At 33.0% G+C, this 22966-nt stretch overlaps 6 protein-coding genes and 2 long non-coding RNA genes across 11 annotated transcripts; 4 read left to right on the top strand and 4 right to left on the bottom strand.

Moving 5' to 3' along the window:
- The first annotated feature begins 1080 nt into the window (after positions 1–1080).
- On the top strand, positions 1081–4220 carry LOC107368229 (uncharacterized). Of its 3 annotated transcripts, XR_016200872.1 has the most exons (4): positions 1144–1612; positions 2120–2229; positions 2868–3143; positions 3213–4220. It is a non-coding gene; the product is annotated as an uncharacterized LOC107368229 (long non-coding RNA). The 3 variants fall into 3 exon arrangements; XR_001570108.3 differs by lacking the exon at positions 2120–2229 and having other exon boundaries at positions 1081–1612; XR_016200873.1 differs by lacking the exon at positions 2120–2229 and having other exon boundaries at positions 1137–1612; positions 2790–3143.
- Positions 4221–4503: 283 nt separating this feature from the next.
- LOC107368228 (translocating chain-associated membrane protein 1) lies at positions 4504–6780 on the bottom strand. Its single transcript, XM_015936015.3, has 6 exons — positions 6375–6780; positions 6069–6236; positions 5674–6005; positions 5490–5600; positions 5176–5319; positions 4504–5060 (listed from the first exon to the last, which is right to left on the bottom strand). The coding sequence occupies exons 1-6, from the start codon at positions 6501–6503 to the stop codon at positions 4814–4816; spliced, it is 1131 nt and encodes a 376-aa protein (XP_015791501.1). The 5' UTR covers positions 6504–6780; the 3' UTR covers positions 4504–4813.
- A 285-nt stretch (positions 6781–7065) lies between these two features.
- Positions 7066–8894, bottom strand: LOC107368232 (uncharacterized). Of its 2 annotated transcripts, XM_089270040.1 has the most exons (3): positions 8227–8485; positions 7634–8121; positions 7374–7541 (listed from the first exon to the last, which is right to left on the bottom strand). In XM_089270040.1, exons 1-3 carry the CDS (start codon positions 8345–8347, stop codon positions 7515–7517), a joined length of 636 nt encoding a protein of 211 aa, XP_089126166.1. In that variant the 5' UTR covers positions 8348–8485; the 3' UTR covers positions 7374–7514. The 2 variants fall into 2 exon arrangements, with proteins under 2 accessions (XP_015791508.1, XP_089126166.1); XM_015936022.3 differs by having other exon boundaries at positions 7066–8121; positions 8227–8894.
- Positions 8895–8901: 7 nt separating this feature from the next.
- LOC107368227 (interference hedgehog-like) lies at positions 8902–13317 on the bottom strand. The gene is made up of 3 exons (XM_089270039.1): positions 13281–13317; positions 11747–12304; positions 8902–11599 (listed from the first exon to the last, which is right to left on the bottom strand). Exons 2-3 carry the CDS (start codon positions 12273–12275, stop codon positions 9039–9041), a joined length of 3090 nt encoding a protein of 1029 aa, XP_089126165.1. The 5' UTR covers positions 12276–12304; positions 13281–13317; the 3' UTR covers positions 8902–9038.
- Positions 13318–14213: 896 nt separating this feature from the next.
- LOC149094341 (uncharacterized) lies at positions 14214–15069 on the top strand. Its single transcript, XR_016200874.1, has 2 exons — positions 14214–14402; positions 14569–15069. It is a non-coding gene; the product is annotated as an uncharacterized LOC149094341 (long non-coding RNA).
- A 719-nt stretch (positions 15070–15788) lies between these two features.
- On the top strand, positions 15789–18378 carry LOC107368230 (uncharacterized). The gene is made up of 7 exons (XM_015936018.3): positions 15789–15918; positions 16451–16515; positions 16659–16806; positions 16902–16993; positions 17055–17102; positions 17608–17838; positions 17923–18378. The coding sequence occupies exons 2-7, from the start codon at positions 16458–16460 to the stop codon at positions 18111–18113; spliced, it is 768 nt and encodes a 255-aa protein (XP_015791504.1). The 5' UTR covers positions 15789–15918; positions 16451–16457; the 3' UTR covers positions 18114–18378.
- Positions 18379–19177: 799 nt separating this feature from the next.
- Positions 19178–21557, top strand: Nubp1 (NUBP iron-sulfur cluster assembly factor 1). Its single transcript, XM_015936062.3, has one exon. It carries the CDS (start codon positions 19447–19449, stop codon positions 20380–20382), a length of 936 nt encoding a protein of 311 aa, XP_015791548.1. The 5' UTR covers positions 19178–19446; the 3' UTR covers positions 20383–21557.
- On the bottom strand, positions 20778–22642 carry LOC107368264 (acetylcholinesterase-like). Its single transcript, NM_001323163.1, is given in 1 exon segment — positions 20778–22642. A coding segment is annotated over 1 exon segment (1683 nt). The 5' UTR covers positions 22599–22642; the 3' UTR covers positions 20778–20915.
- Positions 22643–22966: the final 324 nt, after the last annotated feature.

Genomic DNA, 22966 nt, shown 5'->3' with positions numbered 1-22966 from the left:
ATGTTTATGTGTTGATAAGTTTCCTCTTATTATTGTATGATGAGAAAAAACCGGGAAATGATTTCAGTTGATTTCAGTTATTTGTTTGGCAAACATTTTATTTTAAATATTTTTAGTTACAAGAATCACTTTTATTGCCATGACATAAACTTATTTTACAATGGCTTTTGCAAAACTTAAAAAAGTGTATTAAAAAATGATTCGGGAATGAAAACAAATTACATCAAATTATTCCATTATTAAAGACAATCATGGAGAAAAAAGAAGAGAAAATCGGTGGTAATTCATCAAAGACTAATGAAATGATGCTACCAAATGAATATTGATGATTGTGATGAGTAGATTTGTTTTTTTCTGGTTAGATGAAGCATTATGACTCGATTGAAAAACAATTTTAGACAATCCTTTTGGTTAAAGTTGTTTATCTTTATCCATTGAATGAGATAATAGACAAGATTTAGGGCCACTCAAAAGTGGGTCTGGGATGGTCGTAATGTTCATAGTCAAATTGGGTGAAAAACCTGGACTTCTTGTGGTCAAATTCCTGCCAGGGTTCAGTGGGTGGATTGCGATGAGCAGTCAAAAATGATAATGGTGAACGAGCATTATGAATAGCTGTGGTTGAAGCCATCGAGAAAGGGATAATAGTGGTCAGGAAACCAGCAGGGATGATCCAAGAAGAGTTTCGGCGAACAGCTCGACTAATGGTAGACATGGTTAAGATGATTGTATAAGTTGGTAAATCAATTGAAGACGATTGAATATTTGAATAAAAATTTCAAAAAAAGAGACACTTTGTTGAAAGAAGATTCACAAGAGAAAACAAATTGAATGTTGAATTGAGGTAAGTGAAGATTGATCAAAACTTATATGATTTTATTTAGGAGGTAAGAGATGATTATTGCTTGAAAGATCGAGTTGGAATGGATCATTTTCATCTCATCTCACCCATTATAAAGGAACCTCAAGAAAGCGATTTGAACAACAACATGCAAAAAGTCACGTAGTGCGAGTCAGGCTTTCCCTTTCTTTATCTTCTTCCCTCTTTCCTCACTCTCCCTTTCGGCCTTCAAAGTCACGTGATGTAAACAAACTGTCTTCCACCTTTGTTTTTACTCCCTTTCTCTCTCTTTATATCAATCTGTATCATCATTATTGAATTACGTGATCTTTTCAGTCCATTTATTTGCTTCTTTGATACAATCATATGTTCAACTTCCTATCAAATTTGTGCTGATTCTCTTATTTCAATCTACATATCGCCATTCTATGACCATCTTTATGTTTCCCATTAACCCGATTACCTGATCTCTGGTTAAACAATTGTCATCCATTGGTTATCGTGACTTCTCAATGTTACCTGATATAATTTTACTTCACCACCTGACAAAGGATCACCTTCAATGTTTCACTTGTTCAGATGTAACCAATTAGACTGATAAACAAAATTAGGATCCATGTGTTTAGATACATTGTATTAAGTCTTGATTTACTGTTGTTTTTTGAAAAAACTGGTTTTCTCTTTTTACCCAATTTGCCTCCAAAAATCAAAACAAACTTTCTCACTCACTTTTCTCTCTTTCTCCTTCCCTTTGATGGTAACCAAAATTACGTGAGTACATAAACATTTCTGGTAAACTAGTCGTTGTCTATTTACTAAAAACAAGGTCACTTGGGTCGTTAACCATAAATAGAAATTTATCCTCTCTACAAATCTTCTGAGGTTCCTCAAAAACTAGCCTTTCACCCAATATTAATGCTATTAGCAGAGAAAAGCTTTTTAGTAATTTTCCAAAGAAAATCTTGACCTCAAAATTTTCTCTTCATTCTGTTTCAAACACTCATCAATCTAGTCTTTAATCCTTCACATTTACTTGAAACAATTGTCTCGATGTAACTTCAAAATCTCATGTATTCAAGTATAAAAGAGTTATTGTACTTCACTCCTCTCGAGTTACATTTCTATAATTAACAAGTTATCTTTGTTTACAAAATTTTCCTATCATAATCAAGGGAACAATTGATTAATTACTCAACTCTGCTGTTTACATTCATATTTCATTTCAACCGGTTAATCTAACCAGAAAGTCAGTATAACTTGTTTACTCATTATTTTCAGGTTGATTGTTAATGGCCTTGCTTTGCATGTATTACTTCTGATTCAACAAAGAGTTACACGATTTCAATCACGTAGTCCTTTTACACCTCATATTGATTTTGAACAGTTAGGTAAAGAGTTTAAATTTTACCAACAGAAATAAGTAAATAAATTATTAATTGAACAATATAAATGGGTTTACATGCTTAGGTCAACGTGCATATCTGCTAAAACCTATTCAAGAGTGAAATTGCTTGTTGACTAGAATGTGATGAAAACTGTTTTCCAATCTTTATTAACAATTTTATAATTTACCTCATTCATAAAATTTCAAATGATAAAAACTCGTTGACTAAATGCATTTCAGGTTCAAAAATGTGTTTAATGATTATGAATTATTTTTATATTTCACTCTTAAATAAGACCCAATCATTTGATTAATTGGGATTGAAAAAGTATTGTAAACGTGGTAACCAAAAATCAAAAAATATCAAAAATCTTCAGCTCATCATTGAATTTTCAAAATAAATGAGCTTATCGTTTGGAATAATCTAATTTCTTTAATATTTTTGACTTGTGTTTTAATTATAATGATTAATTTAAATGAGAATCACAAGTAGAAACTGTTTCATTGCCATAAAAAATGGTCAATATTAAGATAATTCACTAATTTTGCCATTTACTTATACAGATAGCAAATGGACAAAATCATATGTTTATTCAGCTGATTATTATTCATAATTTTTACCATTTCAATATTTTTTATTAGACCAATCAATTGTTCCAGTCAATAGTTTTCCTGTAAATCATCGAGTTTGACTGAAGCGCGTTATTGTGAATTAATCTTGCTGCTAAGTAACTGGTTGAATTGCTCCATTGCTTTTGTGCTTTAATTATGGCGCCTGTTGAGGCCTTAAGTCTTTTAAATTCCAGTAGAGACTGTACCCACCTTCAAATTGATGTACTTCACATGATCAACTGTTTCTTTGCTACATTCCTTTTTTATCACTGATGTTTGGACAGTAACTTTCCAATTTGCTTTATGGTGAGTACTGCGCTACTTTTATGTAATCTGCATTCTAACAACCGTTATATGGCTTATATTTTATTTCAGATCAATAATGGATAAATGTAGATGCTCCTGTGGTAGAGACTTAAGACTATTCTTGGAGGAGGTCAATTTAATTTACCTTCATTCATGTTTCAAGGCAAGTTGTGATCAATGCAAATCGTGGAATGATGCATGTTTTCACTGTGGACAACAAATGGACGCAAGTAATTCCATGGAGATAAAATATACTGAAAAGCCTTCTGGTTTAAAGCCTGAAATAATTTTTTGTCGTTGTCAAGAAGCTTTAATGTGTATCCATCATTTGACGTACATTTATCAAAATCGATTCGTTTCTAGCGAATGTATCTCAAAGTGCTTGGAATTAGCCAAAGAAGGAAGAGCACTGTGTTCAAGTTGTGATAGCCAAAAATATATTGAATGTATCACTGTAGATGGTAAAATTTCTGTATGTGTTGAATGTTATTTCAACCTTTGTGATAACATACCATCTTTTATTACTGTCAAAGAGGTTCTAACCTATCAATTTGTCAAAGCAATCAGACCCCTAGTCGTTGATAATACGAATCAGACTCTAGAATGTGGTGCTTTTAGCTTTCAAGACATGGATTCAGAGCTAACCAATATCAATAGTTCCCCCGATTCATCATATGCAAATCTTAAACGAATATTACCTTTAACACTTGAAGAAAGGTGCGATTTCACATTCTATCGCTCTAACCAATGTGTTATTGATATACTCATAGATTCTATCACGGCAGAAAATATTGGCTGGGAGCAAGCAATTGACTCGATAAGATTGTTAAACTGTACAATTATTGATTGAAAAGATTTTAACACTATTTTATTTTACATAAACAACAACCTGAATTGTCTGACTTTTAAACTCTTAAACATACAACATGTAACCTATAACCTAGAATTTTATGCTCATAACCACACTATTCCTCATTTCTTAAAGTATATTTAAAACGAGATTTAAAAACAACTCATTAGTTGCCAAATTGATTAATTTTTTAACAAATCAACAATAAATTCGCCTTCATTCTTCAAGACAGCAGATTCTTTATGAATTCATTGAATTCTAGTAAATACAATGAGATTTGAAATTATGGTCACCTACAGTGAGATCATTGTAGGTGTCCATAATTGTCACCTACGATTATTATTTCAAAATGATAGATTGGATGATAAATTGTTAGCAAGGTTAGATAAACAATGCTAGGAGATACTTTCGAGCGATTTACTTAAAATTGTGAATCCAATAAATTGGATTACATTGTAATTTTATATTGAGGAAACAAGCAAACTGACAAAAGAAGATATCACAGTAATATTTTGAGTGTAGAAAAATACCATTTATAAGCTTAAATAGAGATAATTTACAAATTCAAGTGAGATTACATTTAAAACACAAGACAGTTTTTACCGAGATAGATGCATGATTGATACAGGATGTGCTATTTATGTATAGGAATAAGCAGAATATGAGTAAATCAATTGAATTTTTCGGGTAGATTGTATTCAAGTCGATAATTGTTTGATAAAATGAGCTAACATATCACCGAAATCGTGAGAGCTCTTATAATCGATTGTGCTATAAGTAGTTTCGTTTTGTCGACCAAAATACTCCATATATAGCGGTATTAGTGTTTGACTTTGCCTGCTTTGGAAGTTATTCGTTGTGTAACTATCTTATTGATATTTTGATCTACTTCAGGCAACTCATTCACATCTTCATCTATTCGCGTTGATTTTTTGGATTGACTCTTGTTTTTCTTTTTGGCCATATGCTTTTCCAAGTTTCTTTCTCTTATGCGTTTCAAATGGAAGGTAATGAAATTCCACATCATCCAAGCTTGCAGGAGGAACAAAGTTAACAAACAGTTAATTCTATATAAGCGATGGAAGAATAAGAATGAAACATTAAAATATTAGTACATGAGTTGAAATTACGTTTTTTTACTGAATGAATTTATGTTTTATAGAAGTGCAATGATTGACCCACCTTACTAACTGTGTATTAAAGTTGCCTTCGATGAAAGATATAGTACTCTTCTGATTAATAGCCAGTCCATACCAAAATGTCAGCACAGATAGAGTAATTGTAGCTAATCGTGCAACTACAAATAGGACATTCCACAGCTTGAAACTAGAAAAATGAATATAAAAAAGAAAACATTGGTATAATACAACGTAAGAGAATTTTTTAGATCAACTCTAAACTTGGCAGATTAAATGAATTTTTCCATTAGATTTTTCCAGCATTGAAGTTAAAGATGTGAAACCGATATTTGAGCTAATAAAAGGATGTGAACTTACCCATAATCAGATACTGACGTAATATCAGCAAAATAGCAAAGTCGAGAAAAGTGAAACAGAGCTTCGGCAGTATAGTGTATGATTGAAAGGCACAACGCGATTCGAGTGAAGCTAGAAAATAGAGGATAAAAAATAAAGATAAATGATACAATATGCAAACAAAATTATCTGTATTTTCACTTACTTTTGAGAATAAGCAGCAGCAAAGAAGAAGAGATAAAAACTTGAATAAGTGATCCTTGAAACCATCTCGTCTCTTTTAACCTTTTGCAAATAAAGCTCGGGAAAATTGTGCAACCAATATGCTATTTGAACGATAAAGTAAAGTTTGAAGAGGTAGCTCATATGATGGAAAGGATAGTCTATCCAAAGTTTCGATATGGACCAAAGGTAGCCTTCTCTTCTGATAACTTCACCTCCCCAGAGAACAGAAAATAGGTAAAAAATTAAAAGTTGGCCACTTTCATTGAACTTGCTGTGTTTAATTTTTGATAAATGAAGTTTTCGATTGATTTTCTATAGAGAGAAAAGAGATTTATATCAACTGGTGTTTCGTGAGATAAAAACTAAGTTACTTACATCGAGAACATATTCTTGAATAATCGCATGTACAACGATTGAAATTAAAAAGTAGAAAAAAATCAGAGCAAGATCCTTAACACCATAAGAATATAAAACGGTTTCTTCGTGTATCTCGGTAACATTATGGCTCATCGCGATGAAAATGCTCGCCAAAGGTGCAGTAGACTGAATTGAAAAGAAGCGGGAAAATAACAGTAAGATTAAATTTTTAGAGAGCAATGAAACGGTAGAAAATAGGATTTTTTCACATCTGATTTGATTTGATTGAGATAAAAATATGGTTTCAAGTCAGATTATGCTTACCTGAAAAAGCAGTCCCATCACGAATAACATTGCAACACAAGAGATAATATCAGGATGATTTTGAATGAAAAATTCATGACTGAAAATTGGTGGATTTTTAACCACACCGATACGACGTTTGATTGGCATTTTGATTAAAAGTTTCAGCTCAAACCAATAATTAAAAATATGTTGACAAAATAACGGTAGGTGAGGACAAACCAATCAATAGGGAATCAGTTTTAACGACAAAATGTCATAGAATGCGAAAACATGATGGACAATAGCAATTACTGAGGGAAGGTAGAGGTTTAAGCTTACTCTAATCCTAATAAACAGGTAGATGGCATTTAAAGTTAATTTTAAATAATGATTTTATGCATAGCCATTCATTTTCATGCTTTGAAACATCACTTTTCGGTCAACTGTCAACAACTGCTAAACAACGTCAAAGCAGAGGGACAGTTTAACAATTTCTAGGCAAAAATATATTAAAGCACGCTCCCTAAAGCTTTAACTTGATTTAAAAGTTGTTTATAAACGAAATCAAAATTGTAAGCTTGTAATTTTCAATTTGATTAATGACAATTGACATGTTTCAACCCTGAGACAGAAAAATCTTCTGAAATGCCGAGTTTAGAAGTTTTTTTGCCTGTCTTAAAATTTTCTTTGCTCTCTACTAACAGCTATATTGATATCTTCAAATGCGGAGTTGAAATTAAAGGATTTAATTCGTTGAGACAAAAAGTGATTAGAGTTAAAAATTGTTAAAATCGTGGTAAAATAAGCAAGTGACGATTTACATTAGATGATTAAATTTTCATCAAAACTCCAGTCATTTTAAATTCATTTGATTGAAGTGAGGTGATAAAATAAAAAAAATAAATGGACATTCATTGGATCGTATTTTTGAACATTGGATGAAAAATCTTTTAACCATCCTATTAAATTGGTTAAATAAGCAAGGACAAAGAATGGCAAAAAAGGTGGATTTATGGTTGGATGATGAGATGTTGTAATGAAACACAAAAAAAAGCATTTTGATGTTCAAATAGGTCCGAGATGAGATGATTTTTTGGCATCTTGTGATTGTTGAAGCGTTAAAAGTTGGAGATACAAATGATCCTTGGTTAAAATCAATCATCCTCGCTGTTAGATGAATCATTGGATGAATCGTTTGAGGAATCGCTGTTGGAAGAATCATTGGAGGAATCATTAGCAGATGAAGCATTATCAGAACCAGCATAACCATCAAGCCAATCAACAAACCGTTTTCTTACATCTTGAACAAAATCATTTGTCCTCTCACGGAATCGTCTCACATTGGCAACAACTCGTCCAACCGGACCTGGTGGTCGTCGCGGAGATTCACTTTCCTCAGACTTATCACTTTCACTATTAGAGTTTGCACTGTTACTTCCACCGCCACCACCACCACCGCTTCCACTTTCACTGCCACCACTGTTGCTATTACTGTTAGCGGACCCTCCACCACCACCACCGCCTCCTCCAGCTCCAGCTCCTTGGTTATTATTAATGCCACGAAGTAAAGCACTATTCAACAAGTCTGTATCATCAGAGCCTGCAATTCCTGCTGGTGGCGATGGGGAATCATCTGAATCATCATCTGAATCAGAATCTGAGTCTGAATTGGATGAACCTCCACCACCTGCTAAAAGATCTTCTAGACTTTGTCGTCGATTGGTTTTATCATCAGGGTAATTAAATAAATATCCTGTTGAGTCTTGAAATGATCTTCCTCTGATATCTAAAGGATGATTGAAAAAAAGATTGTTAGATTCAATTTTTTAAGGGCAACTGAAAATCGTGTAATTGGTAAACATGTGAATAAAATCCGAGTAATGTTAATCACCTGGTAACTGATCGATTGCAATCGGATGTGTTACAATGAATCGACACAATGTTGATATCAAAATGGTCTTGACAAAAAGTTTTGTTGTTGATATTGATGAAAACTGTAAGTTGTCCAACATATTTGGGTGAAAAACGGTTTAACGTCTACATTCAACAGAGCTCAGGTGGAAATGGCTGATAATATGTTAAATCCAATCATTTATACGACAATCAAATGAAGAGAAACTCATTTGTCGTTAAATTGATCATCGACTGTCTTTACTATCATCATTTGTACCAACTATCTGCTTATGTTTTTCATGATGATGATGGAAATCTTTAATTCTGATCATTATTTTCATTGAGTACAATGGCACGGATCATTAAGCTTTATCGATTCAGTCTTACTTTCATTTAAATACACTTATTGATCAATTGTGTTTAAACAAACTAACAATTGTCATTTAATTTTTCCTCCACATATTATATTTACTTTTATAAACAATAATGATTAACAATAAGATTCTTCCGGCCCTAATAATGACTCTATTTAATCACCTCTTTCTCGCCAAATCAAACATCTCCAATCTTGCTATTGACTTGTCACTTAACTATATTATTGATTTGCTGAGCAATTATAAATACATTTACAAATCATTTCTCAGGTTTTACAATAATGAGATACAGTAATAAGTTGATTGTCTAGATACTAAAAAAGTTTATTCACAGAAAAAAAGTTACATATGACAAATATACAAAAGGATAAAAAAAGATTTGACAAAATGTCGTTTTGTTTAAGTAAGTACAAAAAGAGGTGATGAAGGGTTAAAATTAACAAGTGCTTTGCATAATTAGCAAAGGAGGTTTAGTATTTAAATGAGAGATTGCTCCATTGTAAGAATTCATTTTACTTTCAGTTGATTTGGTACCATTTTTATTGGTATTGGTGTTACCATAGTCGGGTCGAGATTTTTTCCTCTTTTCTAAAGATCCATTTAAACGAGAAGAGCTCAATGAACGATGACCTGTGATATTTATTTGTCTCTCAGGAATCGGTGGAGGCTGGGGTGAAGCGACTGGAGTAGCGGTCCGTCTCTTTTTACGTTCTAATGTTCCATCAAGTCTGGTGAAGCTACTGCTTTTTGAATGGATGCGAGCATTCAAAGAGCATTTAAGATGTTCCTCACTTTTAAAGGCTTGACGTCTTCGTTCCAGTGTACTTGGAATATTATCATTTTCATACAAATATTTTCGTGGTAAACTATTGTGCGAAGAAGCAGAGGTAATTAATTTCAATCCTGCTTCAGCTTCATAACATTTTTTCCGACTCTTTCGACTCCAGCTTCCCGTTCGAGAGCCATAAGAGTCTTCACAATATGTATCTATCATATATGTCTTGGTTTGATAATTTTTCTTTTCTTTAACTTCTTCATGGTAAATTGGAAAGTGGTCATTGCTGATGGATGCTGTTACATTGTTGATGCTTGATTTGTCTGGATGAGATGAGAGAGTATCACTTTCATTCTTGTAATCATCCAATGATGGAATTGTGCGATGCAAAAGAGATCCATTATTGATCTCACCATTAACTCGTTGAATTATTTGGCCATCTTTTTTGCGCTGAGGTGTTTGTTTAAATCGATTACTACATTGAATAATACAACATACAATAAATACAATCAAAGCGAATCCTCCAACACTGCCAACAATTATAAAGAAAATATCAGTGTTATTGTCAATTCGGGAATCAAGAACTTTATCAAGACCCTTGATAACATTTGTCATTTCAGTTGTTGTTGATATTGGATCCTCAAGTGTTGCAGCGGTCAAAATCTGTGAGAAATCTGAAACACCGGCAGAGTTGAAACATTGAATCTTAAATTCATAAGAGGTTGCTGGAGAAAGATTATGAATAACATGACTGAGCTTATTTGACCCGAGAACAGTAATTTGAAAATATTCTCCTGCAGATGAGGTAGCTCGATAATGGATAAAGAATCCTTCAATAGAGGTTGCAATTTCTCTATGATTTTCCCAAAATATCTCAATTGAAGTTGGACTTCGTGGAGTGACAGCTTTGATTGTTGGTGGTTCGTTAGGTTTCTTGAGCATACTAGTGCGAATAAGATGAAATTTATCAGAAGCTGGACTTTCCCTGTTATCGTCGTTGACATAAACAGCAGTTACTCGGAATCGATATTTAGCGTCCGGTACAAGTCCAGTAATTTTTTGAGATGTTATGAATGGAGGCGTATCCTCAGCCCAAGTATTCCAGCGACTTTTCTTGGCCATTTCCTTGTATTGAACTTTGAAAAAGCTTATCTCTAAACTAGGTTTGTTAGATATTTCCCAATGAACCATTACTGAATCGTCAGACAGTCGAACTATCTTGGGTTTGGAAGGAGGTATCATGATTTCACTTGGACGTTTCCTACTTGACTCGTAAGGTCTTACAGTAATTCCTTGAAAGTTATCTTCATTGTTGGTATTCAAATTGGATAGATCAGTTGATTTACCTGAATTACCATGATGAGAGGGTTTTGATGGACCGATTTCTCCTGGACGTAGGATTACAACACGAGCAAGAGAATAAGTTGATTTAAAATCACTATTAAGTAATTCATTTGAAACAAAACATTGATAAATTCCAGCATGAATGGATGATTGAGCAGCCTTTATATTCAATTTAGAAAAGTCTTCAGAAAATGAAACAGTGTTTTGCTCAACAGCGATTGAATCAAAGTTAAAACTAGGTGGTTTATCTTTGAAGGAGTTCAAGCTTTTACCATTGAAAAACCAATTTATCCTAGGTTTTGGGTTACCTTTGGCTTGACATTCCAATGTAAAATCATTTCCTTCAACGACTGAAAGATCTTTCAAGCTTTTAACAAAACGAGGTGTCATTTGTACATCGACGAAAGTGCTTGCTTCAATTGTGGAATCATCAACTGTTGCTCGGCAAACATAAGTACCAGAGTCTTTTTCATCTACAGTCATCAAAATTAAATTACCGGCAACTTGGCGTGAGTTTTTCATATTCAGAGATTCTAATTCGTTGTTTCTTTTCTTGAACCATGTTATCTTAGGTGGCTTAATACCACCAGCAACACACTCTAAAGTTATATTACTTCCCATCACAGCTTTAGTTTCGATTGATGGCTTAATCACAAAATAAACAAAATTTTTGGCACTATTATCATTTATGGACGAATAGATTTGATGAGCATCGACTTTGGAACGATGAGAGGGTTTCACGTTAAGTTCGATTGTCCACGAAGCATTTTTTCTTTCTCGGAGAAAGGCATTGAATGCAACACATCTGTAAATTCCAGAATCAGAAACTGAAGGGTTTAAAATTTGCAAATTCCCAGAATTGCTTAACAAGTAATGATCTGCAAATAAATAATATTTCATGAATGAAAACAGTTTTAAACTTGATTTGCAAAGGTAATAACTAATGTTATACTCAAACTTCATCGTTTTATAGTATCATAGTTTATATAGGGGCAATTATACAAAAAGTGCTACTTGAATCTTACCGTTTGATTTGCTGATTAGAGTTTGATTAAAGTAATATTCAATGATGGCAATGGGCATACTATTCGGAGGTTTACATGATATCACAGCCGTATTTCCTTGGATTGTATTAATTATTGAATCATTTTGAGATGCAAAATCATCTAAAAATGTAATAATTAATTTAGCAGGTTCACTTATAACAGTTTCCGTATTAAGAGTAGCTTTACATTGAAACATTCGCGATTTGAATGGATTTTCTGACCATTTTGTTGTGGCAATCCTGTTGAAGTGAACGAAAAGTTTATCCTTTTCTCGAGTGAAACGTTGATCTGTATCATCGATTAAATCTCCGTCAAAAAGCCATTCAATGGAGGCCATTGGTGAAGTAATACATTTAAGAATAGCTCTATTATCGGTATAAGGAACCATCTCAGACTGTACTTCAGCCAAGAGACCCCGCCGAGAGTTATGGTTTTTTGGACGACGGGTAACAGTCAAAGGTAACAAAATAAAAGATACAATCATCCATAGCCACAATCGGAGATCCATTTCATGATAAAAACACTCAAATAAAAGCACTAGGTATTAAAAAAGTAGTGATGATAGTTAAAAAATTGGTGAGAAAAGAAAAATATGTAACTAAAAACAGGGTAACTTAGAAAAAGAAAGGCGAACTGAAGTCACTTTGTTCAACAAGTTTGTTGGGTAAGAAGATGATGATGTTAAAATAACCAAAAAGTGAACCAACGGCAGCCATTGACATTTTATGTAGAAAAGTTAAGATTTGTAAAGAATAGAAGATGATTAATTTAATAACATGTTAAATCAAGTAAAGTGATTCATTTTTCAATAATTAAATGATTAAAGGTAAAGATTATTACAATAAACAAGACAAAAAAATAAAGTCAGTAAAAGTAGTTGAAGTTGAAACAGAAGTAAAGTTACAGCTTGAGGATAAATGAAGGGACTGTATAGAAATAATAACAAGAAAGAAAGCTGGTCGTTTCTCTCTTTCTTTACTTGCTATTTCACTTTCTTCTCTTTCTTTTCGCCCTGGATTTGACTGGTTCAAAACTGAGAGTATGATGATGAATATTTGCGCTAGGCTAAGAAACGCTTCTTGATAATTTTCTTTCTCTTTTTAAGGTGCATCGGATCCTTTTCTATACATTTCTTTCTTCTCTGTCTTCCTCATTCTTTTTTACAACATCTTTGTGTATTTTAAGGGAGAAAGAAAGACAAGAAGAAGAAGATGATGAAGATGATGATGACTGTAGGAAGAAAAAGAAGATTACTGGGTTTGTAAGGTTCCTCTCTCTTGGCATGTATATTTTTAGGATTTTCAATGGTCCATTGGAATGGCTGTTTGGTTCACCTTGGGCGCCATTAAAGTAACCTTTGTAGAGTCTAATTTCAGCTTTTTTATTAATATGATGATACACCTAACATCACCTATCTCCTTTTGATGGCCCAAATCATCATTATCATCTCCATCATCTCCTTAATCGCCATCAAAACCATAAACAAGGATGAAAAATTTTGACTTGTAGTTACCTGTAGATGGAAAGGAATGGAAACAAGTTACTAACAAGTGAAAATATTTACTTAATAGGATGAAATTTCACCTCAATTGTTGATTACTTGTTGTCAAAAGTTAACCATTCAAGTGCCATTTGTTATCTAATTTAGCCCAACCTTAATGATTAATGGAAACAAGATAGACCTAGAAAAACGAAAGGAGAAAGGTGAAAACGAAAACGAAATTTGATATATTTTTCAAAGCATCAAATGATAACACATAACCATAAAAGAAGTAATCAGACGATGATCAAAGAAAGCAATCAATACTTGTTTACCAGAACGAAACATTAGTTTACATAAACACATAGACTTTTACATTAAGTAGACAATTGATTGTTAAAATTCAAGTTTAAGATGGGAAAAGAGTCCAACAGAAATGAAAGCAGAAAAGATTTATGGTAACAATAAAATTACCATATCAACTAATAAACATTAAGGATAATGATTTGAAATTAATGTTACTTTGGGTTGAAATATTTCCCACGAAAAGTGTGTCTTATAATAGTTGTAGGCTATTGTGCATTGAGCGGTAAACATGAGTAACCTAAAGGGAAGACCAGAGAGAAAAAAGAAACACGAAAATGTAAAAAGAAGCGAATAAAATGGTTAAAAAAATTGTCAGACAAAAAGATTTTGGAACAAAGAATAATTCTTAAATGTTTGTCTTGGTTACAGTGAACATCCAATAGGATTTGGAGAGATGTTTATCATTAAATCAAGTGTTTAACCTCATGAGGTGTTGGTAACAAAGTTGGTAATTAATCATCAATACTAACCGTTGACTCTATCCAACTCTTGTTTGTTACCAGGTAACATTCAAACCATGATTCCTGGTAACAATTGGACACAATAGATTCTTGAGTAAACATAGCAAGCTCAATCGACAATAAACGATCCTTAAAGTCAACTTCCGTTTAATTTTGTACGTTTTTTTTCTTGTTTTCGACTTGTGTTATTAATAACCAACCAATTGACCAAAAATATGTTATTAACCAGTTTTGTTGTCTCAATGGTTTTACCATTGGTTCAACCTTTGGTTCAACCTTTGGTTTTAGTCGTCAACTGTCTCCAATGTTACCCTCAATTATTATAAAGGTAAGTACAAACAAAATTTTAATTTTAGGTTCCTTTTGGGCTACATTTGGGTTACTTTGCAACATTTTACTTCCTTCAGTTTCATCTTTTATTTTGTTGTTTCTTTCAAATAGATTGTATCTTATTGACTGTGTGTGTGTGTGTGTTTCAACTTGTGTGTTTACAGGAAGTGTGATACGGCAAAATCTTACGAGGATAGCCACATCATTATGTGTGTGGTCACAAGGATTGGAGACTTGGGTGGGAAAAGAAGAGTGCAAAAAAGGAGGAAGAAGATGTCTAATCTCTGCATGTATTTGGTACAAAATGAAAGATGAGAGCTTAAGCTTTGTAAAATGAAATGGATTATTCATCATAGAGATTAACCAACTAAGCTAACGTTAATTGATTGAAAATGAGCTGTTTATGTACCAAAGGTTAATGTTCCCATGTGTAAAAGTTATATTGTTTCTGTGATAATATTGAATCAATCATTATAATCGATATTCTGTTCGATTTAATGAGAAGAGTAGAGAGCTTTCATCATGAATTCTGGTGGTTAAACAGGTCTAACTGGCTGTAGATGTTGATCACCAAATAGAGAGCCCAATGAACCTCTGTTTCACGAAAATGTCCATTTTAATTTTTCCACTCTTTAATTAAAAATTCAATTAACTTGTTACATAAAGCAATTCGATGATTCTCTCGCTTTTAAATCAACTATCTCATTATATCATCGATTTTGAGTCAAAAATATAAAACCTTAGATTAAGTTTCATAATTTGATCAAGTCAAGAAACTCTAGAAAGTCAATTTTAGCTAATAATTCAAAGTCTCCATCTGTTGGTCAATCAATTAGATTGAATCAATTTCTGTAATCAATACTTTTTGAGTTTAAGTTTCATTATGAAACTTTCAATGCTGAGTTAATTGCTTTATGAAAGTGAAATGAATCAGCTTTCCAACAATTTATTTTAATCAATCAGCCAATCAATATAATGAGGATGAGTTTCATTAGCAGTAATCGTTTACTTGCTCATAACGATCCGATTACAAGTGATAATTAGATGGTAAACAAAGTTACCAAATTAAGCTAAATGGTTATTCAAACAGACTTGTTATTGATTGATTCTGTAACTGTTAATTGTATGAAGTTAACTCAAATAATGTACAATTAATTGGTGCCAATCAGTGAGTTAAAAACGCTGTATTATTAGCCTTATGCACAGCTTATTGGCTAAGAATGATCAGTTTACAAATCACATCTCTACAAGTTGTTTTTCATTATTGACAATAAATACCATTCAAATTATTGTTACAATGTATATTTAATAGGATAATTAAGCGGCATCATTTTAATCAAGTGGAGATCGATTTCGATGTCAATTGTTTAGTAAACATGACCTTTTTCACGACGATTCTCATCGGATAGGATTTCAAGTATACTTGGGTCAAATTTTGGAGTCTCTCAACTATTAACTGCATTAAGGTCTCAGCATGAAACAAGGAAGCACAATTTACATCTAATCAAGAATCAGTAAGAGTCTTTTGTTGTCTTCATTACATTATATTGACTGTATAACTGGACAATCAAATGGTTAGGAACAATTCAAATTGTATTATCAAAATCTTTTGGACTGTAAGTCTGATTCTGAGTCTGTAAGGTACATAAATGTATGGAGTCTATCATAGTCAACCAATGAATATCAATGTCGTCATTTTGAATTTCATTGTTTTCAATTTTTCTTTTGCTTATTTCAACTTATATCAACCCTGTTGAATCCCAATCAAGCTTACCTTTAATAATATTGATACTGATTATTTGCAACCTTTTGAGTTTTAAACCCACTTTACCTTTAGCTTATTACCTTGTTGACGAAAAGTTGTTTCGGTTTAACCTAACCTCCTACAAAAAGCCTCCTACAACCCACTTTTCAACTTACATCCCAATTCTTGGTTAAGTGAAAGTTTTCTTCATTTCTGGTTACTTACTTTCATTTGAAAAAGCTTCTTTAATTGAATAATATCATATTTTGTCCTGTTAATCATATCGCTTTTTTATTTATAAGTGCAAACATGAGAAATCTCGTCTTCACCCTTACAGTCACATTTGTTGTCTTTCTTTCCCAGACTGGTAAGACTTTGTTTTCTAGAAATTATTTTGCCTCGCTTTTCTTTCTTTCTTTGCCACTTCAATCTGGTTCAATTTACTGTTTCTGGTTATCATTTTATTAATTGTTGATACTAATTGTTAACTGTTGTCTTGTGTCTTTGTAGATTTGTCCGTTTCAAGGAAACCCAAATTAGGATCAAACAAAAAATGTGTCCTCAGAGAAATGGATAAAAAGGCTGAAATTGTTTTTGTGTTTGGTCGAAGAGATGTTTACTTACCCAAAAATCCAACCGAGATGGTTCCTCATTGCAAGTAAGTGGTTAATTTCATTCGTTACAGATCTTCTACATGGTCCTGATAATATTATTCAACTAATTTGACTCGTTTTACCTCTTTATCTTTACCAGAGAAGAGTTTGATGCTGAAGATTTTGTCAAATCATACTCAAGACGTTGTTTGAAACCTCTGCCAAGACAAATCATTGGAGTCATATTGATGGGTAATGCACCTATAAAATTTTCAATATACAGTTAACTAATTGTTTGATAATTTTTTTACAGGAGCATCTCAAGTGATTAAACAACGATGTACGCCAGAAGGAACAACTGGTAAGTTGGAAATGAACATTAAATTGATAGTTACCTGTTTCTACAGATAATTTAACTTTATCAATTAAAATAATAATGATTGTTTATGCAACTGTCAAGGTTTAGATTGAGTGCTAGATATTGTTAATAATTGAACTATTAAGGTGAGCATTGATCAACCATCCATGAATACTATTTCATTTATATTCACGATATCTATATTTCCCGGTTAAATTATTTATCAGAATTGATTATTGAAACTATTTAGTGGTTAACAATCTTATCACTTATCAAAGTTCAACTTGTCTAACCATTTGGTTGGTAAACATTATTTTCTTATTGTGTTCAGCAAAAAAGAATCAATTACTCAAATGAACTAATTGAATTACTTTAAAAATTGTTCATAATTATTGCAACTTGACACACAAAATGTAAACTTTCTTTACCTGATACCAAAAAATTGTTATATTCATCTATTCAATTTGATTAATATTATATTTTTTTCTGACCTTTCGTATTTTCACAGAATATTTAAGCCATTATGAATGCATTCACAACACAATACCTCATTTGCATGACTGCATGGACCAGCTTGTTGTCAGCTTACATGAAATTACCAAAAAACCAGTGGAAGAAAGGATTCCTCAAGCATGTTGTTCCTTCAGCAGATATATTTCATGTTCAGTCAAACCTGTTCGTAAAATGTGTCCCAAAGATCCGTCCGCTGAAGATTACATCGCCGTTAAAATGATCAAGGGTGAATAATGTTTCCATTTGTCAACTATACTGAACAATTACTGTCCTACAATTGACTAACGACTTTTATTTGCGATTTTTCTAGGTTATGCAAGTGAAGTCTTGGATATGGTGTGCCAAGGATATGATCTTGGTGGAGAGAAATGTAACAGAATAACATTACCTGATGGCGGTTTCAAAGATGAATCAGGTCAATTGTTGGTTCCAATCCGAAACATTACTGATCGTCCTCATTCAATCATACCGCCCTTTATGGACATCTTCACACAAAATTAGTTAACCTCTTGAGATGAATTTTTCTTACACGGAGGAAGATGATTATTATTATTATAAATGGTCAACTAATTGCGCATCAGTCAAAAATCAATGAGCAAAGTTGATTGTACCTTGCTTTGATATCTTTTTATGCAGGTATAAAACCACCGTTAACCAGTTATTCGTTTATTTTTGTTACAATTTATTATCATTCTCCTCCAATCTATTGTATTTGACATTTCATTTATTGCACATTTGATAAATTTCTCGATATTGTCATGTTCAACTTGTTTCTATTTCTTTAAATCACAATTTAAGAGCCTTGGATGTGTTGAAGTGAATTTTTTTTTCATTTCATTTGATGACAAAATCAAAGCTGTAATTTTGACGATAAACTAAAAATTGAAAGTTTTATTTTTTATCGCATTTTAATCATTTTATTTGGTAAAAATGAGTGATCAAAATTTTTGCTTCCTTGTACAGTTGACACTAAACATGAATGTATCAGGACTTGCTAATGTTTAGGTTCAGGTCAAGATTTTGTGAGTCAGTAAACCTTAATTTCTATCAGTTATTCAATCATGAAATGAATGATAACTGGAACCTGTTGAGAGTTTTTAACTTTTACTCGCAAGTTTAATTAATGAAGCAAGAAATATCATGCCAAATGTAATCACTTTGACTGAACAGCTAAGGTCATTTAATAAATGAAATCATAAACTTTGCGGTCATATGGTTAGGAGTGCATAGTAGGTGTGGATTTTTCAGCAATTGTAGACAAGACTCTGGAAACGTCGAGAGCTGGTCGTTAAGTTAACTTGATAATTAAGGAAAATTAAAACATAACAAACGATGCATTAAAAGAAACACAAGAAATTAATTTCCATCAATTTGATGACAATTTTTACCCTAGATAGAGCCATAAAGTGACCAACCTGGATTTAACGGAAATATTTAGCGATTGTTAAGCAAACGATACAGCAAACTAAACTAATACTCAACAAATTGTAAGCAAGTACATGTAGATAAATATCAAGTAAAAAAGTCGGGTGATAGTTCAACGCCACTGTCCAGTTTTTTAAATTCAATCAACCAGAGTAAAGAATTACTGACTGATGGCCAAATCTAATTTGTCCTTTAGTAATTTAATTTATTGCGTGAGAAGTGATAAAAAATTTCCTTAATTATTGAATAATGTTTTTCCCGCTATTAATTTTTGATTTGTGCATTACATTTCATCAGCTGTTTTTCATAAGCAGTGTCTAGTTATTGCGTTCTACATGAGTATTTCAATGGGATTTATTTGATTGGTTGTTTTGAGAACTGTCTTTTAATTTTATTATTATAAATAATTATGTCGGGAGATCATCCATCTGACTGTGTTGGTATCGACAGTGAACAAGCTGGTAAAGCTCCTGGTTGTGCTGGATGTCCCAATGCATCTGTTTGTGCCTCGGGTAAACAGTTTGATGAAACTAGCCAATTGGTTGAGATAGAAAAACGATTGCGATCTATCAAACACATTTTATTGATCATATCAGGAAAAGGTGGTGTTGGTAAAAGTACCTTTTCTGCCAATTTGGCTCGTTTTTTAGCCTCCAATGAATCAATTAATGTTGGCTTACTGGATATTGATATTTGCGGTCCTTCGATCCCTCGAGCAATGGGTCTTGAAGGTGAACAAGTTCACATGTCTTCTGATGGCTGGTCACCAATTTATATCCAAGATAATTTGGCAGTTATGTCATCAGGATTTCTTCTTGGTTCATTAGAGGATGCTGTTATTTGGCGTGGACCTAAGAAGAATGGTTTGATTAAACAATTTCTGAAAGATGTTGACTGGCCACCTCTTGATTATTTGATAATCGACACGCCACCAGGAACTTCCGATGAGCATCTTTCCATCGTTTCTTTTCTTAAAAAATGTGCCAACCTTAATGGAGCCATTGTCGTGACCACACCTCAAGAAGCAGCGCTTTTGGACGTTCGTAAGCAAATCGATTTTGCTAACCGTGTTGGTCTACCCATTATTGGTCTGGTTGAAAATATGTCTCACTTTGTATGTTCATCTTGTCATAAGGAATCCTTCATTTTCAAACCAACCTCTGGTGGAGCTAAATCACTATCTAGCTCATGTAACATTCAATTATTGGCCTCTATTCCAATTGATCCAATCATCGGCAAATCAATTGATCAAGGAATTGCTTGTTGGGAAGAAAATAAAGAGTCACCAGCAGTCTTAGCATACCAGTCTTTGAGTAAAAAAATTATCGAAATGTTCCCAATTTAAAATTAAAGTAATTTTATGTAATCAAGTGCAAAAATCTTCACTTAACTTTACAAATGACCACTCGGATGAATTATATGTTATGTTTGTAACTTATATTTTAAAATTATTAAACATGTACATTATAATTTGATTCGAGTCTCAATATAATTGATGATTAAATTGCGAATGGATCAGTTTTCCAAATTGATTCGTGTGTAAGACAAAAGTAACTTGCGAAAAAACTCGAAAATGTCTGTTGTATTTAAAAACTATTAGATTTGTGCATTTCCGCTAAATTATACCATTTGTGTCACAAAATGAAACAATTTTTATAAATTGTATAAAATTTTATTTAAAATTGAATAAAATTACACCTATTAACACATCTTTAGGTACAAATATGTATAAGAGTAATTACATGGGCTCATTTACACAGCATTTAAATATACAATTTCAATTAAAAAAGATAAACGATATGAATATAAAAGTATGAATAAAATTGTTGAATTGGTTGGATCCTAAAATTGAGTAAATTCATGAAGCGATTTCCAGTTTCAAAGTTCATCATGGTTAAGGTTAATAATTTCGTCAAAATTAATATTCAAGTTTACTGAGTCCATTGGGAAAGGCCAATTCTTCTCACATTTAACAGCTAGTCTATTGTTGGACAAGCCAAATCGTTGAGTATTCAATTCCATAACAAACTTATCGCTTTTACCAGATTCTATCTTCCATTTTCTCCATCTCTTGGAATCACCGAAAAATTGTGGTTCACCAAATTTTGCGAAACTTCCCCAAGCATTCATCATCATTAGTGATAGTAAAGTGTCTTCTTTAGAGTAACCAGATGGATCAGTGAAGGGAAGACCAAAGACCATCGGTAAATCATCACAATGGGTGGCTGGTATCCATGTATTGTTGGGTGTCAGTGAAATCGGTGTTTTGGATGGTTTCTGGGTTTGGAAGTAAGCGTAAACATTTGCTTTGCCGGTTTTGACAGCATCATGACCAAACATGTAAGTTGGACAAGTGAGAGATATATCACCTAGAACATGACCGATAGCTAATCCAAATCCATAGTGATCGTAGCGATCAATGTGACTGAGGTATTCTTGAGTGAAAAACTGTTCTCGTTGTTCGCCAAACAATTGCTTCACAAAGTTTCTAGCTTGAACATAAGTCAAGTTGACGGGATTGTTTGGGTTGAAAAATCTTTCATCGAATCTGAGATATCGGAATAGACCAACACCCTCATTACCAACGACTCCTAATAGTATGTTGACATTTTTATCAAGGCTTTTAATCAGCTTTTCTGGTTCACTTGGTAAAAACTCATCTCCCATCACTGGGTAAAATTCAGCAATCAAATTGAAATTTTCTGCTTGAACTGAGCGTAAACATGAGACTTTATCAATGGCAGAGGTACAGTTGACTCTTTCAAGGGCAATTTCGGCTGTTCGTGGATTGATCCAGAGAGGTATGTTATAGAGTGAACCACTTTGCATAATAGCATTCTTGAAGAGACCGTTAGACTGTGGGGAAAGGATGTGAGCTGACACAGACATTGAACCAGCACTTTCACCGAAAATAGTTACTTGATCAGGATTGCCGCCGAAAAAGTGAATATTATTCTGGACCCATTTCAAAGCCAACAGTTGATCCCAAAGACCCATATTACCTGGGATACCAGATTCGGGTAAATGTAAGAAACCGAATGCTCCAAGACGATAGTTGATGGACACAAAGACGACATCATTCATTACGGCTAATGCGGTTCCATCATAAAATGCGTTGTTGGCTGAACCGAAAAGGAATCCACCGCCATGGATCCAGACCATTACAGGTCGAAGCTTTGTGGTGTCATTTTGAACGGCAGCAAGAGTTGACTGGGTAACAATTACGTTGAGAAACAAGCAATCTTCATCAAATGAATAGCCATCATTAAAACCAGGTAAATACGTTTGCATGCAGTGAGGTTTCCACTCTTTAACGTCTAATGTGTTGCTCCAAGAACTTTTAGGCACTGGTTTAATAAATCTTAGTTCATCGAGTGGTGGTTCAGCAAAAGGTATACCAAGAAATTGATGCACTTCACATCCTCGAAACAGCACAGATTTACCTTTGATTTGGCCAGTTGATATTGTTAAAGTTGGTTCCTCACTTACATCGCACTTGAATAAAGAAACATTAAAAGTTGATAATAAAAGAGTAAATAAAATACGACGAACTATTTCCATGTTGATGATGTGAGTTGATATGAATTGCCCGAATATTTCAAGCCAACTTACAAGTGTATGATACTAAAAGCAAATGATACTGTTTTCATCAGGCGATTAGTTTAAATACTCTAGTTTGTTGAGCAATTTGTGCCCTTCGGTGTGATAGGCAGAACTTTTGCCTTTCCCTTCCTAATTGTTGTCTCTTCCTACTTTACCAAAGAGGAGCTCTTTGTACTTTACTCTTTGTATTTATCTCTCTTTAAACCACTTTTTTGAAGGTAACCAGTATACAGCCACGGACATTAAGTTTCGTAAACGTTCAAAGACAGATACGCATTTAGTTGATTATGTAATCAAAATTGCTTTGAAATTAAGTCTAAATTGAT

This window comes from Tetranychus urticae, chromosome 1, assembly GCF_039701765.1.
Source record: "Tetranychus urticae isolate SD_2017Ah chromosome 1, NJAU_TeUrti_SD_1.0, whole genome shotgun sequence".
Lineage (NCBI taxonomy): Eukaryota > Metazoa > Arthropoda > Arachnida > Trombidiformes > Tetranychidae > Tetranychus > Tetranychus urticae.
This window is presented reverse-complemented; position numbering and strand designations above follow the sequence as displayed.